General features: G+C 42.9%; 2 protein-coding genes across 3 annotated transcripts; one reads left to right on the top strand and one right to left on the bottom strand.

Moving 5' to 3' along the window:
• Window positions 1-713: 713 nt before the first annotated feature.
• LOC128417588 (uteroglobin-like) lies at window positions 714-3,351 on the top strand. 2 transcript variants are annotated; one of them, XM_053396472.1, is made up of 3 exons: window positions 714-1,035; window positions 2,244-2,431; window positions 2,861-3,351. In XM_053396472.1, the coding sequence occupies exons 1-3, from the start codon at window positions 969-971 to the stop codon at window positions 2,882-2,884; spliced, it is 279 nt and encodes a 92-aa protein (XP_053252447.1). In that variant the 5' UTR covers window positions 714-968; the 3' UTR covers window positions 2,885-3,351. The 2 variants fall into 2 exon arrangements, with proteins under 2 accessions (XP_053252447.1, XP_053252458.1); XM_053396483.1 differs by having other exon boundaries at window positions 714-849.
• A 13,171-nt stretch (window positions 3,352-16,522) lies between these two features.
• Window positions 16,523-18,969, bottom strand: LOC128417584 (major allergen I polypeptide chain 1-like). The gene is made up of 3 exons (XM_053396459.1): window positions 18,826-18,969; window positions 17,304-17,497; window positions 16,523-16,782 (listed from the first exon to the last, which is right to left on the bottom strand). The coding sequence occupies exons 1-3, from the start codon at window positions 18,875-18,877 to the stop codon at window positions 16,747-16,749; spliced, it is 282 nt and encodes a 93-aa protein (XP_053252434.1). The 5' UTR covers window positions 18,878-18,969; the 3' UTR covers window positions 16,523-16,746.
• Between the last annotated feature and the right edge of the window lie 1,489 nt (window positions 18,970-20,458).

Raw genomic sequence — 20,458 nt, forward strand, 5'->3', positions numbered from 1 at the left:
CTTTCCCAGCTGGATAAATGGCTCCTTATCATAATGTATTTTCTTTTGTGCTTTTAACTGGGTTTTTTAATGTGTAAATTGCCTTGAGATGGTGGTCTAGAAGGTGATTCATAAATTTATTGTAACAGCAGCAGCAGCAGCAACAACAACATAAAATAAATGGATAAGTAACTGTTGACAGGTGCTTCAAAACCCCTGCTTTCTCTTCTATGGCTTCCGTGGGTTTTATCTTTAAGCTGGGAAACCCTTCAAACAGCAGACTGTCCTCTGGCAGTCTTTCAAATAGAAGAATGGCAGTGCTACCAGAGAGCTCCATATGTGAGCAGGGATTTTCCACATTCAGATTAAATACTTCATAACACCATTTTTGCCCTCTTGCATTTTAAAACCCCATTTATATTCTGCACCTGAGTCCACAGGGAGATGCACTTGCCTTGGGTTGGGGGGGGAGGGAAATCTGTCCTTATTTTGCAAGGAAATGCCTTACAGGGCATGCCACGGTGACCTACACATTATCTATTAATTTTACAATGTTTGAATTTCATTCCCTCCCCTCCCTCAAGAGACATCAGACCTCCCATCTTTTCTCTCCCTCAGGAAATAAGAAGAACAAGGTGAATAAGGTCAAGTTTCCTCATTTGTCATTTTGTGGGCGGAGCAGGTCTTGCTATCAGGTGTGTGTGTGTGTGTGTGTGTGTGTGTGTGTGTACATATATATACCTGAGCTGTGCAGTCCAGGATCCCAAACAGCTTGCTGCTTATTGTAACCCATATTCAGGGCGTTCTTTGCCACCATGAAGCCAGTGCTTGTCCTTCTGCTCATCACCCTGGCATGTTGCTGTTCCTCTGGTAAGCATTACTAATGGCCTTCATTTCCTCAACAAACTGAAGGAGCAAAAATAGAACAATTCAGTGTAGTGTCTTCAGAAGCAACATTTGTAAACAAAGTGCCAGAGAGCCTCAGTGAAATGAACTCCAAAACCAGGACCCTTCAGGCATCAGGCTCTTCAGGCAAACGGTACCACCTGCCCAAAGGTAGGTACACAGGTGGCCAAATGCAAAGAGTTGTATTCAGCTGAGTTCTACACAGACCCACCGAAATTCAGGAACCTAAATTCATCCTATCCATTAACTTCAATGGTTCTACTTTGAGTAGAGCTAGTGCTGAAAACCACCTGATATGTGGAAAGGGGTCAATTATGGATACTGCTAGGAGCAAGTTTATGAGCCTGGATGGTTAGAGCGTGGGACAGCTGCATATTCCTGTATTGCAGGGGGTTGGACTAGATGATCCTCAGGTTCTCTTCCAATTCCTTGATTCTATGAAATTACTCGCTCTGACTGTGTTGATGCAGATTAGCAAGGATTGCTTGTGCATCTGGGAGAACAGTTGGGTTCAGAGGAGCTGTGACAGTGGAAGGAGCGTGAAGGAAAGAAGTGTGTGGGTTCAGGGAGAAGAAAGAATAGTTTTTGAAAAAGGCTGGTTGTAGTATTCTAGCACTATGACCCACCTACTTACTTCAGGAAAATGGGGTGGTCCTCTCAGTGCCCAGAACAAGGAGACAAGGAGTTCACCTGGACTAACTGTTGAGAGGGCCCTGCACTCAAGCACAACCCAACCCAAGTTCTCTCAGGAGCAGATCCCATTGTGCTTCATGAGGCTTACTCCCTAGTAATTGTGTTTACTAATTGTGTTTAGTTGCTTTTGTGTTACTGCCTGGCAGCTCACAGGATGGAGCTCAGAAAGATCTGTGCAGGTGACAGTCAGTGAGTTACATGAGGTACCGCCAGTTTATGTTGGCTCTAGTAGTAACATCTGCATTCTGTGGTGAGCTCCAGTGTCGTACTCAGTGGGATCCTGTTTAGAAGTTACTCAGCTCACAGGAAAGCTGGGCCAAAGTGTTTTTTGTGTTTTCTGGGGGGAGGCAGTGCTACGTAGAGGAAGCTTAATGTTTGACTGGTCCTTCCTGAATACACCACTTCCAGTGAGTGTGCCACCCTTTCATCATGGCTTCATGTCTCTGGCATGCAATCATAGCAATGAGCGAGTAAGCATTACAGTCTTCCCTCATGTAGTGTCAGCAGAAGAAGTGTTTCTCCCACCACAAGTCTACAGAGTTATAATTGGTATCCACATCATATCAGAGGTAGTGCATTCTCAGGTGAGCCACCACAAAGGGTTTAAATAAAGCATGCATTTTAAAAAAAATCTGTTTGGTTTTTATTTTATTTTTTCTTCCTAGCTTCTTTTTATCAGTGTGCAGTTGTTCAAGATATTATGTCTCTAATGCTTCATGGATCAGAGTCCGATGTGAAGAGTGCTCTTGAAAAATACTCTGCTTCAAAGCTTGCAATAACTGCTGTAACCACGTTGAAACAGAGCGTCGACAAATTGTCACAGGAGGAAAAAAATGGCTACAAGACACTGGTGGTAATTCTGTCATTTTTTTCTTGCTTTTTTTCCCCAGTTGAAGATTACAAAAAGGTTCAAAATTTTCAAACTTTATGTACAGTCTGTTTGTAATAAACATTATGGTAGAGATCAAAAGTCAAACAGCCCTCTCTATACACAAATTCCTATGCATAATCTCTCAATTTACACAGTATGCCTATAAAATTATGAGGAAAACCCACGTATGCCCACACTAAAGCTGGCCAACTGTTCCAATAGTTCAGGCAGGTGTCCCAAGTCACAAAGAGAAGGCAAAGATATTAATTATTTCCACTTATCTGCCATGATGCAATCTCATACTTTTGGGGAAGCTTATTAATACTTTTGTTCATCAAAAAGTACTCTGTGCTTTTGTCTCCTGCTTCTTTTACACTTCAGCACCCTGTACTGACCTACATTTCATTTCAGGAAAAAGTGCTGGAAAAATGCTAAGCCTTCTAGGAATTATGATCTTTGGATGAAGCCCAGATAATTCTACATCCTGACTGCCAGCATCAGTTGCGGAGAAATACTCCTCATCAATCTATTCTTTTCTTCCTCCTCTCTTGTTTTGTCATTGATGAAGAAGTTTCATTTCCCCTGTGAGGCAATAATCATTATGCTACAGAAAACCTTGAGAATTTTTATGCCATGTTCTTGAATCTTTCATGCTCAGATCACTGCCTTGCATTCCTGTGCTCAGGGTTCATTTATAAATTTGTATGATGAATGCATTTTGTCACAGACAGTGCTGGATTTATGTATAAGCTAAACAAGCTATGGCTTAGGGCCCCACTCTCTAGGGGCCCCAAAAACTATATACTTCTTCTTAATTGTATTTCACTATTAATATACTTCTCCTTAATTGTATTTCAGTTCAATAATTACTTTGATAAAATACATATTTTGTTATGTGCAAATGGCTTTAGGTACCTATGAGGTCCATAAATTTTCATATAGCATATATTCAACACACAAAAAAAGCGACAATTTGTTGTTGACAAAGGACAGCTGGACATATAAAGGGCCCCATTACCTTCAGTAGCTTAGGGCCTCATCAAACCTTACATCAAACCCTGATTATGCTACAGAAAACCTTGAGAATTTTTATGCCATGTTCTTGAATCTTTCATGCTCGAATCACTGCCTTGCATTCCTGTGCTCAGGATTCATTTCTAAGTTTGTATGATGAATGCATTTTGTCACAGAGGCTACTTTTGGGGATCTGGAGAACAAATCTAGAAGGGCAACATTCCCTCCGTCCCTTAATAGTAAGTGACAATGGGTTCACATTGATATACTAAAGGACACAAGCCCAGCTCCAGAGTATTGGGTGCCCAGAGCAGACTGCCCTTGATAGATCCCACAGCAGCAATTGCTTCCTCAGCATTTGGTGCTGTTGTGGGTGCAGCCACCAGCAGCGACGCGGACTTATAAAAAATATTGGGGGGGCCCGGGAAAGCTCATGAATAATAAATAAGCTCATGAATATGCAAATAAAGTGGCGCCGCCTCCTCGTGAGCGAATAGGGGAGAGCGTGCTGCGCCTATTAATCAGCTCCAAAGGAAATTGGGTGGAGCTTTTGCTCGGGAGGGAGGGCAGGAGGCATGCAGCCCGCCCCCCCTGTGCATTTTGGGCTGGGGGAGGGGCGGCGATGGCGCTCTGCTGGAGGGGCGCCGGAGATTATTGGGGGGGCGGAGCCCCCCCAAACGAATTTTTGAGGGGGCTCGGGCCCCCTCAAGCCCCATGGAGTCGGCGCCTATGGCCACCAGCCTCTGCCTCCCCCTTGCATGCAAGCAGACACATGCACAGTGACAGTGTTGCTGTTATGTGCTGGGCAGCCCCGTAGCTCCCCCAGCCTCTGGAGGCAGCACAGCTCAAGCCAGGTAAACCCATTCCGGTGCTTGATGCATTTGCATGACAAAGACATGTGATGCAGCCCTGGTGGGAGGGTGCTATTCCTGCTTGGAGTTGGGCAGGAAAGTAGGAACTTTAAAGCATTTTGCTTCCTCTGGTCAAGCAAAGGTTCTTCTTACAAGGGTCTCCACAAGGTTTGGGTGATATCTACTCTAAGTGCAATACCTGAAGTTGCTACAGGATCCAGATGGTCACTAGGGAGCAAATAATAACTCCTCAAGTAACAATGACCATCTTCAATGATTCTTAGAGCTCCATCTCGTGGCTTGCCAAAGAGATGCACAAAAGAAAATAAGGGAATTAGGGAATAAGCCCCACGGAACACAACAGAACTCATAGCTGGGCAAATCTCCATCAGACTGTACTGTGCTTGAGTGCAGCTGCACACACACACTCTTATGGCAGGCATGTACAAAGTCCGTTTCAGGGGCATAATCTGGCCCGCCGGTTGGTTTAATGAGGCCCCAGCGGCAGTTAATTTCCCAGGATAAAATCATAAAAAAAGCTCAACAACTCAATCCTAAAAAAAGGTTAACAACTTTGGTTGGCCCCTCATGACCCTTCACTTCATCAAATCTGGCCCTCTTTGAAAAAAGGTTTGGACACCACTGCCTTATGGGGTATCCAAGAGCACTATTTCAGACACGTGGCTCATATACTTAGGTATGTGTTTACCATGTACATTTATGAATGGAAAATCTCATTCACATATGGACTTCACCTGCAGGTTTGGGGCAAAAAAATTACTCTTTATTTGCATAGCTTACTTCACAAGGTTATTAAGAAGCTGAGATGTGCCAGTTTTATGCAAATCAATGTTCTCTTTTGTCCTCATTTTTGGTAATGCATTTCCTCTAAGCAGTGCTTTAATAAGGGCTGGATGTCAGGGTCAAAGTCCAGGTTCCTGCATCCCTAGGTAAAGGTAAAGGTAAAGGACCCCTGACAGTTAACTCCAGTCATGAACGACTCTGGGGTTGCAGCGCTCACTTTACTGGCCAAGAGAGCCCACTTTTGTCCGCAGACAGTTTTTCCGGGTCATGTGGCCAGCATGACTAAGCTGCTTCTGGCGAAACCAGAGCAGCGCACGGAAACGCCGTTTACCTTCTTGCCAGAGCGGTACCTATTTATCTACTTGCACTTTGATGTGCTTTCGAACTGCTAGGTTGGCAGGAGCAGGGACCGAGCAACAGGAACTCACCCCGTTGCAGGGATTCAAACCGCCGACCTCCCAATTGGCAAGCCCTAGGCTCTGTGGTTTACACCACAGCGACAGTTCAGATGATACAAGGAGAGGCAAACAGGCCCTGCATCAGCACTTGGGTCAGCATGGACATGTTGGAGCCCACCAAGGCTAACATCTTTTCCTTCTTATTTTTAAATACATTCTATAGTTAGGGGACAGCCAGCCAACCAGGCATGTGCATGGCTACAGATGTTCATTTTTAACACCCGCCCCATAATCACGTTTTATTCTCTCTTTTTTTTAGAACAAAATAGTGTTTATTCCCATTTATGTGTATTTAGCAGCAGGGCAACAGACTCCATTTCATTCTTGTAGGCATGGTTTTGCTATGATTTTAAATGATTTTAAAGTGTGAAATTTCAGGTGCTCATAGTTGTTTTTTCTTTTAAATCAGGGTTGACAAACAGTTTTTGTTTGTTTTTTCGCTTGCTTAAGTTTATCATGAATGTAGAAGCAGTTTTAAATTGTGGAATTGGTGGTGGTGGAGGAGGAGATGGAAGAAATAAATGTTAACTGTGTGGTTCACAACTGAAGTAGTTCATGTGCTCATCGAAAGGGGGTGCTATCGGACCACTAAGTCCAAAGCCTAACATTACTTAACTGTACCACTTTGCCACTCAGAGAAAACAACCCTGCCTTTGCATAATCTACTTCATAGGGTTATGGTGAGGATGGAATGCTTAGAAACTCCTGCGAGTTTCTTAATGTATAAACCAAGCTATAACTGTCAGAAAAGCGACAATATATCTACCTGAAATGTTTTCATTTTTCATGTCCATGGTTTGCAAGTGCTGAATCAGTTTCACATGTGCTCAGGCTTGCACGCCATGTCTCTGATTTCCTCCAAAACTCTGTATAAAGAAAATAACTATCTGAATATGTATTTGGTGGTATACAAACAAAATATGAGGACAATAGAAAATTAGGAATGAATGAACTTAAGTTAGTGTTGCTGGAAAGGTAGTGAGATCAGGGAGAGTTAGTGCTCATTAAGAACTGCAGAATAGGATGTATTAAAAAAAAAATGTCCTGTAGCACCTTATAGACCAACTAAGTTTGTTCTGGTGCATGCACACGAAAGCTCATACCAAGAACAAACTTAGTTGGTCTCTAAGGTGCTACTGGACAATTTTTTATTTTTTTAATATATATTTCGACTGCGTCAGAATGCAGAATAGGATGGTAGATTTTGCAAAGATCAATAGCCATAAGGTTTTCATGGTTATGATGTGGCAGTGGTGATGATGATGATGATGATGATGATGATGGGGAACAGAAAAGAACAGGGGGCAGACAAGCCAGAGCCTACTAGTTTCCTTCTCCTGTGTTGGAGGTGACCAAGGGTGAGTGGGGGAAAAACAAGCTTGAAGCCTAAGGTGGATAGGGTCAGAGGAAGGGCTTATCTGGACCCTCCAATATTTTATTCAAGTTGGCACCCCTGCCAAGATAACTAATGGGTATAAATAGCAAGGAAGCATTTGTGTTAAGAACTGGTGAACAGGGTCATGAGGTTTGCAAAGATCAGTGGCTGTAAGATTTTCACAGTTACAAGGAGCAAATGGTTGGAGACTGGGCAGGGGAAGAGGCAAAGGCAGATTATTCCATAGCAAGGTAAATAAAAAACGATCAACATAATCCTAGGCATTGTAAACCATCACAAATGTCTTGACTTTGGCAAGAACTGATAGCACAACTGCTGCTTCTAAATTATTCAGGTCATTAAGCGATTACCTAAATTAAAGGATTAGTTTGTATACATGGACTTTTCTTCTTTGGGAATTGATTTGGATGGAGGCATGTGTGCTTTCACTCATTTCTGCTTTATGGCCTTCACGGAAAATTAAACTGGTACTAGCTGCCTCCATTTTGTTCACTGTGTGTGTGTGTGTGTGTGTGTGTGTGTGAGAGAGAGAGAGAGAGAGAGAGAGAGAGAGAGAGAGAGAGAGAGAGAGAGAGATTAAGGGCTTCAGACTGGGCACTTCAATGATGGAGTAGCATTTGAAGGAGGAGGCGAATTAAGAGGCAAATCTTCTCCATCAGTCATCTACCAATAGGACAGATGCAAACATTCTCGCCCCCCCCAACTAGGTGATCCTTCTGATGGGTGAGTCCAGCAACACTCTACACATCTTTTACTGTAGCAGGCAGGTAGCCAACAAGGTGGAGATGGAAATAAATTTCTTTCCATGTTGGTGGAAATGCTGGAGAGAACAGCTCTCTCTCTCTCTCTCTCTCTGTGTGTGTGTGTGTGTGTTACAGGCCATAAGAACACAATTACACCTATTTGCATATAGGATGTTGTTCACCTTTGTATCTCCCAATGCAAACTTTTATTTGAAATACTTAGAAATAAAAGCATTTGCAATGGTTGGAAAGCACTTACCTTAAAACACACCCCAAGCCCCTAGGGTGAACAGCACAGGGCTCCTTTGCAGGAAGGGTGAAATACAATAGTAAATAACTAACTAACTAACTAACTAACTAACTAACTAACTAACTAACTAACTAGTGGTGCAGTAGTTTGGCACAATTAGCAACTGAATTTCAAAGCGTGCCAAAACCAGGAATAAAAGTAAAGCATGCCTGTGGCTAAATTAACTGCTCCTTCAGAAAAGAAACCGCATGCCAATATCAAGAGAAGAAATGTCAATAGCTAAGGAAATCCCTTAATGATAGAAACAAATCCAAAACAAAATCTGTATTAGGGGGTCTTTCCATAGGCGTATTTTATTCCCTTAAGAACATTGATAACATCTTAGGTGGCAGTGGGGTCCGCTGGAGTCGTGGAACCGTTCTCCTGACACTGCTCAGAACCTGGATGGGGCAGCAGCAGGGCCATGGCAGCCCAATCACCTGCTGGGACCAGTGCCATCAACGTGTGTCCTGGATTTCAGACAGAAAGCTTTTGTTTAAAGGCACACTAATGTTTAAAAGCCTTGAGAGTGTTTTCTCTGTTCAGATTAGACAAGCTGCTTACTGTGATTGTATTTTATAACACAAATTGTCACCAAAAAAGCCCAGGTCTGAAAAATAATAGGAGACCCCCGCAAAAAATATAAGAATGCAACGATCTGGCAACTGCTTTGTATGAATCCCCATAGAAAGTGAGTAAACAAATGATGGCAGTTCCAGGAAAAAGAACACAGAGGTGACAACTGTAGTGTCTGTCACAACAAATTTCCCATTGCATACAGATTAGGGGTGTAAAAACAAATTACTCGGTTCAGAATCCACTTTGGAGCCTCAGGCTGAAGCCTAGTAATGTCCTCAAACTTAATTTAAGATCTGAAGAGGAGCCTTGCTTCGGTTAGTTTTCCAAAGCTTCAGCTGTCTCCCCATCAACTATAATGGAGAGATCAGCAAATGGGTTTAATGTGTCAAAACTGGATGAAATTTGCAGGCGTAGTAGTCTTCTGAGTGGATGAAGCCTACTAAGTGTCAGAGGAATGTGTGTTAGGTTTGGTATTGTCCTAGATGCCTTAAAGATGATTGGGTAAGAGTACTGATTTCTTCACCTCTGCCATTGCTTTCCCAATAAATTTTTTGAAATAAAACATTATCCTTTCTATGCTCCTGCTTTATTGTTGATAGAGTTAGTGAATGACATTTTATTGAAATATATCAGATACAAGGATTCTAGAGAAAACCCAACTCAGCAGATCTTGGTGTTGTTATTTCTCTTGGGGGTCTATGAAACAGCTCTTGTTGTTAAAATGGGCTTAGAAAAATTCCAACTCGTTCTATGCTGTGTGCAACTACGTCTGGTCATGGCTGTTGCCAGTGCAGATGGCAGTCCTTGTGGCTGATTGGTTTCCTCGAACTCTTCAACGTGTCATAGCTTCGGAGAACAGAACAGAGGCTTGCATATCTGAAACTGGCTGGAGGGCATATTTGCCTGTGCTAAGGAAATGCGCAAGGAAGACAAGCGCAAAGGAAGTCTGGTGACCTGCCATGCTCTGTTGAGGGAGGAGTCAGTCTTGTAGCCTCTTATATATCTCCTTCTTTCTCGGCTGTGCGCCTTAGGTTCCAAAGGAAGTCACAAAGCATTTCGAATATTCCTAGGAAGCGGTCCTTGCTGCTATGAAGCCAACCCTTCTCTTTCTGCTCCTCATCCTGGCATGTAGCTGCAACTCTGGTAAGCATTCGTAATGCCATGCACGACTCTCTGCCTGAAAACACTGTAGAACAGGGTTTCTCAAGCCTTCTACCCCTCAAGTCCCACCTGACATGGCTGAAAATTACTGTCACAAAGTGGTGGTGCAGGGACAGAACCAGTCGCAAAACGGTGGCAGGGAGACGCAGAGCTTAGCATAACCAACTGGCAATCATGGACACCATTCTCTACTGATATCTAATGGATGTTTGGACCTTGCTACATTTGCATTACATGCTGAAGGTCTCAGTTTCAGTCTCCAGCACCTCTAGGCAGGGCTGGCAAAGACTCCTAGCCTGAAATTCTGCGGAGCTACAGCCAGTCAGTGTAGACCGTGCTAAGTTAGTTAGTGGCTTGATTTGGTGTAACGCAGTTGTCTGTGTTCCTACTGAGATATTGCAACTCAGCCTCTGCATTTTAGGCAGAATTTGCTTATTAGGAAGCTATAAGCGGAAAAGGTTTTTTCTTTTATATTTCTCTCTTCTCATTCCCCGTTCCTGATAAGATTCTACAGCCTTTTAAATGTGTTTGTGGGAGGTTTTGTTGTTTCTGTGTTAACTATTTATTTGTGCCTTTATCTAGTGTTTTCATCTTGTGAACTGCCCTGAGATCTTTTGAAGGACGGTATATAAATCTAACAAGGAATAAATAAAAATAATCAAGCCATACACTCTTCCCAGTTACTATTGTCATTATACATTTAAAACTCCAAAGATCTGAAATAAAATGTATGTGAAAAGTTATTTCTTAAATCGCCAGCTATTTAGTGTTTTTGTTTTGTTTGTTTGTTTTGCTTTAATGCAGCTTTCTCCATCTGTGAGCCTGTCAAGTCTTTCGTAAAAACGGTGCTTTTTAAATCAGATGATGAAGTTGAGAAAGAAGTTTCTAAGCACACAGAGGACAGTGATGCCAAGAATGCTGTATTTAAATTGAAAGAATGTGTCGGCGAATTAAGCCTTATGCAAAAAGCAACTCTGCTTCCTGTGGTGGTAATTATATTTTGCTACAACTATCTAGAAAATTAAGCTAAGTCATTTGTGGGGAGTTGGGGAGAAGGAGAAATAGTTTTGTTCCCACTCTCTACCATGGGAAGCTGGGGTGGGGAGGGAGGCAGACGGACAGATGAAGGAGGAGGAGGAGGAGGAGAAAGGGAGGCACAGCAGACACACCCTAACCTTGATGTTCATGGGGGAAGTCAGCGATGGGGGGTGAAAGGCAACAAAAAGCAAACCTTTTGAGTTCGTAGTTCATTTTCTCTCCTGGCTTCAGAGGTGCTGATGCATCTCCTTGCCAAAGGTGGAAGGGATTTGGTGGTGGGGATGGGGAGTCACCTATATAGCTCCTTGCCAAGGGTGCATGGGAGCCTAGGTACGCCTTTGCACGCATGCATGCAATCCTTTCACTTTTAAATTCACATTTCAACCTTCATATTGCAGGTGGTGGACTACTTGTACAGCATAATTGTGTATTTATGAGATAACTGGCTAAGTCAGAGGTTCCACTGTTGAATTAATTCAACTAAATAGTTTTAACTGGATTTTAATAATAATAATATTTTTAATTTATATCCTACTCATCTGGCTGTGTTTCCCCAGCCACTCTGGGTGGCTTGCAACATATAAAACACAACAAAATATCAAATGTTAAAAAACAACTAAACATTTAACCAACACCAACCCAACAAAAATGAAGCAGAGCAACCATTAGAGCCATTTAAAACATTTTAGCCAGTTGCCCCAACCCAAGAGTTGTTCCAGCAGCGTCCCAGTGGCCTCCTGGGAGCCTCTTTCAGCTGTTCAGGGTGAGTGCGGGCCCCGCCCCCTAGGCCAGGTGGAAATGGGCCTTTCAGCAGGGAGCAGTCTATTTTGAATAATTGTGCAATTAATTGTCACTGTCACTGTTTTGAATTTTATTGCATTCTTATCTTCCTTAGTGGGTTGTGCAAAGCCGTGTTCGGAATGATGCTTTTTATAGGGGATGCTGGGAATGAGTTCATGGGACCTGGGTGTGTGTGTGACCCAAAAGTTTGATAACCACTGAGCTAAACAAAGATACCAATATTGAATTAATTATGACTGAAGGTCCTACCTTCGTATAATTCAGCGGACAAAGTGGTGCTCATGAGGTGTAACTAGGGTGGCCACCAGGTGAAAAACAGGGGAGTGGCTCCTGCTCCTATAATAATTGTTTAGATGAAGGAATTCCAGCAGTTGTCACTTGCTACAGCTGCAGAAATTCTACTACACAACTGTTAAAGATACAGGAGTCCCGTCCTCTTTCCCAACTGACCAGCCTATTGACTCCCTTGTTTGGTATAATGCCAGTGAATACCCATGAGTCTTTGGGTTGTATCTAAGCTGCTGTTCAGCCCGTCCAGAAGATTTCCACTTGTGCAACAAAACTTCCCCCTTCCCTCCTCTCCCCTGTAGTCCACCACGCACGTGCCTTCAAAATCTTCTCCAGAGGATTGGAGGATCCTTCAGAAGAGATTTTGAGAGTGGGCTGGGAGGGGGAGGGGAAGCCCTGCTGCACAAACAGAATTCCATTGAAAAGTAACAGGTGGATATCAGTGTGAGTAGTATTCTGGTTTCTAGTATATAAAGAAGAGGCACGGTGCTCCTATACCACTCAGATCAAGGCTAGCACCAGTATAGTAAGGATGTAAAAACTTTTATAAAAACTTAATCATCTTTCCAGACAATATATAGCCCATATTGTTAGGTTGGAATGACACTGGCACTTTATCCTGACCTTTCCTCTGTTCTTTCAATTTCAGAGGAATGTGATGAAGAACTGCGACTCAATCCAGTAGCTTCAGTTTTCAAAGGAAATCTACAGCAACCTACAGGTCAACAGCCAGATAAAGCCAACTGCAAGTTGCATCCCTTCGTTCTCACGGATCAAGGAGCCCCATCTTTCCTTTAGAGTGCATCCATCATGATCTACAAAACTTGAAGAAACCTCCTATAATATTTCCAAATCACTCAAACTTCCTCTTTCATTAAACTCATTGCCTTGCATTCAAAATCTGCTTTGTGTATTCTTGATGACAAGTGCTCTTTGCTCACCCACTGAACTGCTGGGAAGGGCACAAACGTTTTGGTTGCAAAGCTGACTTCGTAGCAGTCACTTGGGTGTTTGTAATATGCCACACTACACGGCTGGTGATATTTGTAAGAGTTTCATCTTCAATCTGAAATAATTCTGCAGATCATTGGCCCAATGCAAGGGGTTATACTAACTAACCCAACACAAAGAAGTCAAAATAGAACAGAATAGTTGCTGGACTTCCCTAATTTCAGGGGCAAGATCAATTGTGAGCTAAGCCTTCCATTCACTTACCACCTGATTTTGCAATATGTGAAACAGCTTCACTTCATGTGTTGTAAAATGTAGGAGTAATTAGAAACACATGGAGATTATAATTTGTGATATGCTATAGTACAGAGTCAGAGGTGTCCTCAGGTTTCCGGTAAAAACAGACAGTATTGCTAATGGAACTTGTTATGTACTGAAGTTCTCACCCTTGGCCAGCAGGGGTAATACTGTAGATAGTTTTCACTCAGGTCCACATATGCAAATAAGGGATTGAAAGTGACGTTCAGTGATTGGATAGTTACAGAAAGTGGTTGCTGTTGCGTTGTAGTGGAGCTCTATATAAGCAGGCTGGCTGAACCCTTCAGTTCAGTTCTGTTCTGGTCTGTGAATAAACAAGAGCTGTTTGAAGAATCGCTGTGTTGTCTGATATGTTCACCCACAACTTAACAGAACTTAGCCACCTTAGATATAAAATACTGTTACACGCTACCCCAATCTCCACAGATTCCAGGGTTCCAGGCACTTACCCAGGGTTGTGTTTGCATTGGGCAGATGAAGGCACAGAGGAGGCTAGTATCTTTAAAGAAACATGGTTTAATAACACATATTTACAACCTGAGCCTAGGATGGAGGAGTACACAGCATTACATCTCCAGGGTGTCTCTCCTTGCTGCTCTCATAGCTTCAGCCATCTTGAGTCCAGAGCAGCCAGCCATCTTCCTCAGCCTCTGGGATGCAGCCTCTCCAGCCAGCAGCCAAGATAGTTCTGCCTTTCAGCTCCTACATGAAGTTCTGACCCCTCCTTTCTCACCCCCCCAAGTCCCTGGAAATGCAGCCCCTCACCTTCTGCCTCAGGCATTTCAAGCCCAATTTTTAAAACTTGCCAATTCTCCTGTCTCTGTCCACTTCTCAGAGCCACATGGTTCCCCAGGTGATTCCTGGCCAGGAAGCTGGTTTAGCCTGCATTTTTACACTTCATTTATACTATTATTAAAAACCTTAAAATAAATCAGAAAGTAAAAAAGCCCAATAAAAAAACAACTAACTTCAGCATAGAGCACAACAACTAAAGCAATTAAACCCAGCATAAAACTTGGCAAATCCAATAGGGCAGGAGTCGCCAGCATGGTGCCCTCCAGATGTGCCCTCCGAGACAATTTGCTGCCTGAGGTGAAACAGAAAATGGCAGCTCCCTGGGAACTGTATTCTGTTAAGGGTGCTGGGTTATAGCACAGAGAGGGAATATTGGGCTCTGGGGACCAGATACAGCCATCCAAGCCTCTCTGTCGGGGCTCAGATCCCCCACCTCCAGTTTTGCTTTGCAGCCTCCTTGAGGTTTTTGGGTTTTTTACTGACTGAATGTGTCTTTGGATGGTGTCTTTGGATGGTGAGAAGGCAGGGTGATGGTGGGAGATGGTGTGCATCTTCCCTCTTTCCTCCCCCCCCCAAAAACATGCTTCATCTTTCCATTCCACAGAGTGGGCTGGACTAAGTTGTTTGCTATGCTCCCACTTGCTGTGCCAACCATGAACTGCACTGTAGAGGGTGCTGTTGCTTATGTAAGCAAACTAGAATGAATGCTTGATAAGCAGGTCATTTGCAGGATGCATAAGTCTGAATATGGTTATAAACTGTATTAGAGTTGTGTGAGGCTCCAGTACTTTGGCCACCTCATGAGAAGAGAAGACTCCCTGGAGAAGACACTGATGCTGGGAAAGATGGAGGGCACAAGGAGAAGGGGGCGACAGAGGATGAGATGGTTGGATAGTGTTTTCGAGGTTACCAGCATGAGTTTGACCAAACTGCGGGAGGTAGTGGAGGACAGAGGTGCCTGGCGTGCTCTGGTCCATGGGGTCACGAAGAGTCGGACACGACTAAACGACTAAACAACACCACATTCAGACAGAATCCTTTGATACGGCAATGCTGGCCCTTTCCCATTTATTGTTTTTATTGTATTTTATCCTGTGAGGTCTCAGGAAAAGCCACGGAGGCCTGTTCTTGTCCTGTTTTTTGGTTAGCCTAACTGATGCCATTTTGCTTCTGTAAAGAAATTGTCTGCTTTAGAATTTCGGAGGGTGAGCCACAAATATATTAAAGACCAGATAATGTTGCTAGGCGATTTTCCGGAAAACCGCCCCTCTGCCAGGAAGCTCTTCCCTTCAAGGTCTCCAGGCAGGGTGTCCCGTTTTGATCAGCACTAGGAACCTCGAAAGGGGGAAAGGCAGGGGGGATGCCTATAAAAAGTATGAACAAAGGCTATTTAGGCATGGCTTCACCATCACACTGGTGAGTGTGGCTCGTCTGCTCTGTTTTACTCAGCTGAATAAACGAGTAATTATAGGACTGTCTATGGCATTTATTGGCCTTTCAGTGACCAAGGCAGCTTGGGCCCGATTAGCGGACCCCTACAATCCTTTAGTGTCCTTTCATCATCTGACCCATCTACTGCAATTATTAAGTTTGCAGATGACACCACCATAATGGGTTTAATAACAGGTGGAGACGAATCAGCGTATAGAGGGGAGGTCCAAAAAATATCTACATGGTGCCTAGGGAACAACTTGCACCTTAATATCAGCAAGACAAAGGAGATAGTGTTGGACTTTCGGAGGAAGAGAGGAGAACTAGCCCCGCTGTACATCGAGGAGGGCTGTGTGGAGAGAGTCTCTTCCTTTAAATTCCTAGGAGTTTATCTCAGTGAAGATCTTACTTGGAAAATCAATACAACCCAGGTGGTTAAGAAAGCCCAACAGAGACTCCATCTCCTCAGACTATTGTGAAAGAACAATGTCAATCAACATTTGATGACCTCCTTCTACTGGTCCACAATAGAAAGTGTCCTTTCATACTGCATCACGGTGTGGTACGCTGGTTTGACATCAACTGATAGGAAGTGCCTACAGAGGGTGGTGAATACAGCACAAGACATTATGGGCTGTCCCGTGAATCCGCTGGATGAAACAGCGGAAGAACGTTGCCTCAGGAGAGTAAGGAAAATTCTCAGGGATGATTCACACCCTGGCCTGTACTTTCTTGATCTCCTGCCCTCGGGCAGAAGATATAGAAGCATGATTAGTCACACCAACAGGGTAAAGAACAGCTTCTATCCATGGGCTGTTAGGCTGCTGAATGAAAAGATAACAACAGGGCAACTGACTTTTGGGTTTGGTGGGTGTGCATCAGTAAACGAGGGGAATTAAGACTAAGAGAGCTGAGTGGGGGGTGCTCGTGTAATCTCACTGTATACAAGTTGTACAAGTGACAATAAACTATTTCATTTCATTTTATCTTTTGCTCTACCCTGCTTTGAGTTGGCGGTATATAAATATTTTTATAAATAAATATCAACAAAAATTAAATTCCCTTTCTAGAATTGTTCTCTAGATCCTTCAAGTAGTCTCTGGATTAACTGTGACATTTATCATACACACTGAAAAATGAATCTTCAGCACAGAAATGCAAATCACGGGTTTTAATAATGATTCAAGTAGGAATGATTGAAGAAACTGGCAGGAGATTTCTCTAGCTTTTCTGCAGCATATGATTATTGCTTCAAAGGGAGGCAGGAGCTCCGACGTCAATGACAGGATCAAAGAAATAGAAGAATGGATCAATATTTTCCAGCAACCAATATCAGTAGTCAGCATGTGGAATTTGATTGACTTCTTCCATAGATCAAAATTACTCGTCGCTGCTGCATTTGTCAACCATCTTTTTCTGAAATGAAATGAAACAAATTAAGTACAGGCAATAAAGGAAATGAGGAAGGTTGGGGCTAGCTGGTTCTTGGCAGGCATTACTCAACAGCCTGCTTCCTGAACAGTAGAAGATCATGCCATGGTGAAAATGACTGAAAGTCAATAAAAGGCAACTTTGCCTTCTATCTGTGCCTCAATTCACTTGGCTCAACCATCAGAACAATTGGGCAGCTTTAGGGTTGGAAAAGATGGGTCTTCCATATGATGGCACAGGCCTGCTGCATGCATATTAAACTAAAGTTATTAGTGTATGACCTGAATTAGTCTCTGACATATGGAGAAGGCTCTGGTAATATAGATGGCAGGACAAAGAATTTAGAACCTTTTTAGATCATCAGATATTAACTTGTGGCCTTTGATATGCATGCTAAAATAATGTTTTTAAATAGCAGACTGCAAATAAAGTTTGTCGGGATGAAAGACAAGGTATAATAAATACCCAAACACAGGCAAGAAAAAAATGGCAAAATAGATAATTACCACAAGATCATATAACCCCTCTTTTTCCTTTTCTGTAAATTCATCCTGGGTACAACTTTGCACCTTCTGTGCATTGGTTATCCCATACTTTGAACGAGGTACGTGTTTTTTAAGCTCCTCTTTTAAGTCATCCGCTGTTCCAGAAAGGAATGCAGTCACTGAATTCTCGACAGAAGGACATAGCTCAGAATAAACTGGGGGGGGGGGGGAGGAAACAAAACAAAAACAAAAACTGAATTTATAATACTTTATACATGTTTTATTTAAACTCTTTATTGTCATCTTAGAAAAAAGAAATAATCACCTGATAACTGGATGGAAATAATATGATTCAGCTGAGCTCCAGCTCCAGCTTGGATGCCCATTTCTCTGCAAGAAAGCTCCACAGGAAAAGCACTTTCTTGTGCTGACACCACATGAGGATGGTTTAAATGTTCTTTCCTTACCATGTTTGTATGTCAGGGACACACAGCCCTGACCAGAGGGTGCTATGTTTCCTGGGGTCCGTAGATGCAGGGGGGGAAATACTATACTTCCTCTGTGTAGCACTAACCAAAACTGGCCTTTTCACAGCCGAGTAATTTCTAAATTGGAGGCCATAAATATGGCATCTTAATTTACCATAAAATGCACATATCACTAGATCAAACTGAGTCCTGTTGTAGCCCACTTAAACTCACTGACTATCATCTTCAGTGATTTTTAGGGTGCCGAGGTTCAAAAAAGGGACAGGGCTCTTGCACCTTTTAACAGCTGTGTAAAAGAGATTTCTGCAGATGCACCTCCCATGCCAAACTATACCTGTTGAAATTTTTAAAGGTACAGGAGCCTTGTCCTTTTTCTTTTCTTTTTTTTTTTGCATCTGGTTGCCATAATGATTTTTTAGAGTTCAGTACTGTCACTAGGGATGTAAGAAAGCACCGTTTCTGTCAGAAACTATGTTACTCGTCTCACTGTCCGATATGACAAATTTTACATAATTATGTAAATTATGTAATTACATTGCCATTGCATTATTCCACCTCATTCATTTCTATGCAGTGGAAACACGGGGCAAATGCAGGGGGGGCGCGCTCATCAATCATGTAACATTTCCAGACTGAAAGTGACAACAGCTTATACCAATTGCGTTCAATCAACTGATTTTCATTCCAGACGTGGAATGAATAAGTGAACAGTGGTGATTTCTGCTTCCATTTCCATCAGAATTCTCCAGTATCCCTAACTGTGGCCTGTGCAATCTTACAGAAAGCATACTGGGGAGAAAGCCCCATTGGGCACAACAGGACTTACTTTTGAGTAAGCCTGCTTTGCATTGTGCTGCACTTGAGTGGAGGCCCTGCAGAGCTGGTCCAGGATGTCTCATTGCCTAAAATGTCCAGCTCTTGAAGTTCATTTCACTGAGATTCTACTGTATTTCATTTACAAATGGCATCTCTGGAAATGTTATGCCATACTACTAAATGTTTGCTTCTTGAGTCTATTGAAACCGGGAGCCAGAAGTCTCAGTAGTGATGCTTACCTGTAGAGCAGTAGCATGCTAGGGCGATGAGCAGGATGAGTGTCAGCTTCATGATGGAGAAAAATTCTCAGACGGGTTGCAGCCCACAGCAAAACTATCTGGGATCCTGAGCTGCGCAGCTCAGGCATCTATATATATAGCTCTATGTGCCCACGAGCTGCTCCGCCTACAACACAACACATGCCCTTATTCACATTGTTCTCCTCCTCATTTCTGATCAAATCCAAAGGAGACGGAGAGCTGCTGTGTGCATTTAAAATTCAGCGTGCACTGGGTTGGTTACTGCGGTGTGCCCTATTAGAGCGTTCCTTGAGGGGACAAAATCAAATTTTTGACTATTTGTCTGCACTGCAGATGGGGGAAAGAGCCAGTCTGTCAGCAAACTGATACAGAATATCATCTACCTGAATTTTTGTGGCAGCTTTTAAAAGAAGAAAAGAAAAATGCCATGGAAATGGGGTGAACTAAACTTAAGGTTGGCAAGATGGAGAGACGAAGATCAATTCCTACAGCACAAGGAGGCTCAGGTGTGGCTGCCTGTTGACCTATATGCAGAGTGTACGTAGGATTTAAGAAGACAAGAGAGCCAAGAGAGAGTTATGGCTGTACTCTTGAGTTTCGATGCATCAAATCCCTGCTCACATATGAAGCTCACTGGGTAGCCCTGGGAAAATCACTCTTTCTTGGTATAGCGTACTTCAAAGGGGTATTGTGAGGCTCGAGTGCCACACTGAGTTTCTGGGGACGAGAACGTAACAAAACAAAATCTCTCTCTCTCTCTCAAGTGTTATACTTAATAGACCCTGTGTGCAGTTGCTAAATCAATTACAAATACACTCAGGTTTTCATTCTGTGTCTTTGATTTGATTCCCGCACCCCAACCACTTTATAAATATATAAATGTGCATTCAATTATATGCAAAGGAAATTTCAGGACAAAAGATCAGTGGCTGTAAGATTTTCAAGGTTATAGAGAGCAAATGGTTGATGGAGGCAAAAATGGAAAGGGCAGGTTGTTCCAGGGTAAGGTAAATGCAAATGATCCGTATAGCCTGAGGTTTTATAAACAGTCCAAACTATCTTGACTTTGCCAAGTATTGCTAATATGAATGTTGCTTTTAAATTCTTTAGGTCATTATGGGATTACCTAAATTGAAGAATGTGTATATATTGACATTTCTCCTTTGCATATTGATTTGTGCCCAGGCCTGTGTGTTTTCTCTTATTCATGTCCTAATGGAATGGATTTAGGGGAGTGGCAATGCTGGGGACACCACAACTATGATTTAGAATGGAGCACGAAAGGCGGAGGGTGCTGAATTTTGAAGTTGCGCAGGGCTCCACTGAAATTTGAGGCCCCAAGCTCCGCCACGGATGGAACGACTTCATTGGATACCACCTATTGTCTTTGGGCTAGGCTAACTATGAATTCTGCTTTGAATTCTATGCACTCCCCCCAATTTTCCAGATCATCTTCATTCATTCATTTCATAAGCAGACAGTATAGACAATATTATCTTTACTAACCAGTTAGGTTTCTTCTGATATCCTTCTCCTTTTCTTTCCTTGTTATCTTTTCCTTGTGTGGAGGAATGTACTATAACTTTCTGTGGGCGAAAGGTCTGACACGGGC

This window comes from Podarcis raffonei, chromosome 1 (assembly GCF_027172205.1).
Source record: "Podarcis raffonei isolate rPodRaf1 chromosome 1, rPodRaf1.pri, whole genome shotgun sequence".
NCBI classification, from domain to species: Eukaryota; Metazoa; Chordata; class Lepidosauria; order Squamata; family Lacertidae; genus Podarcis; species Podarcis raffonei.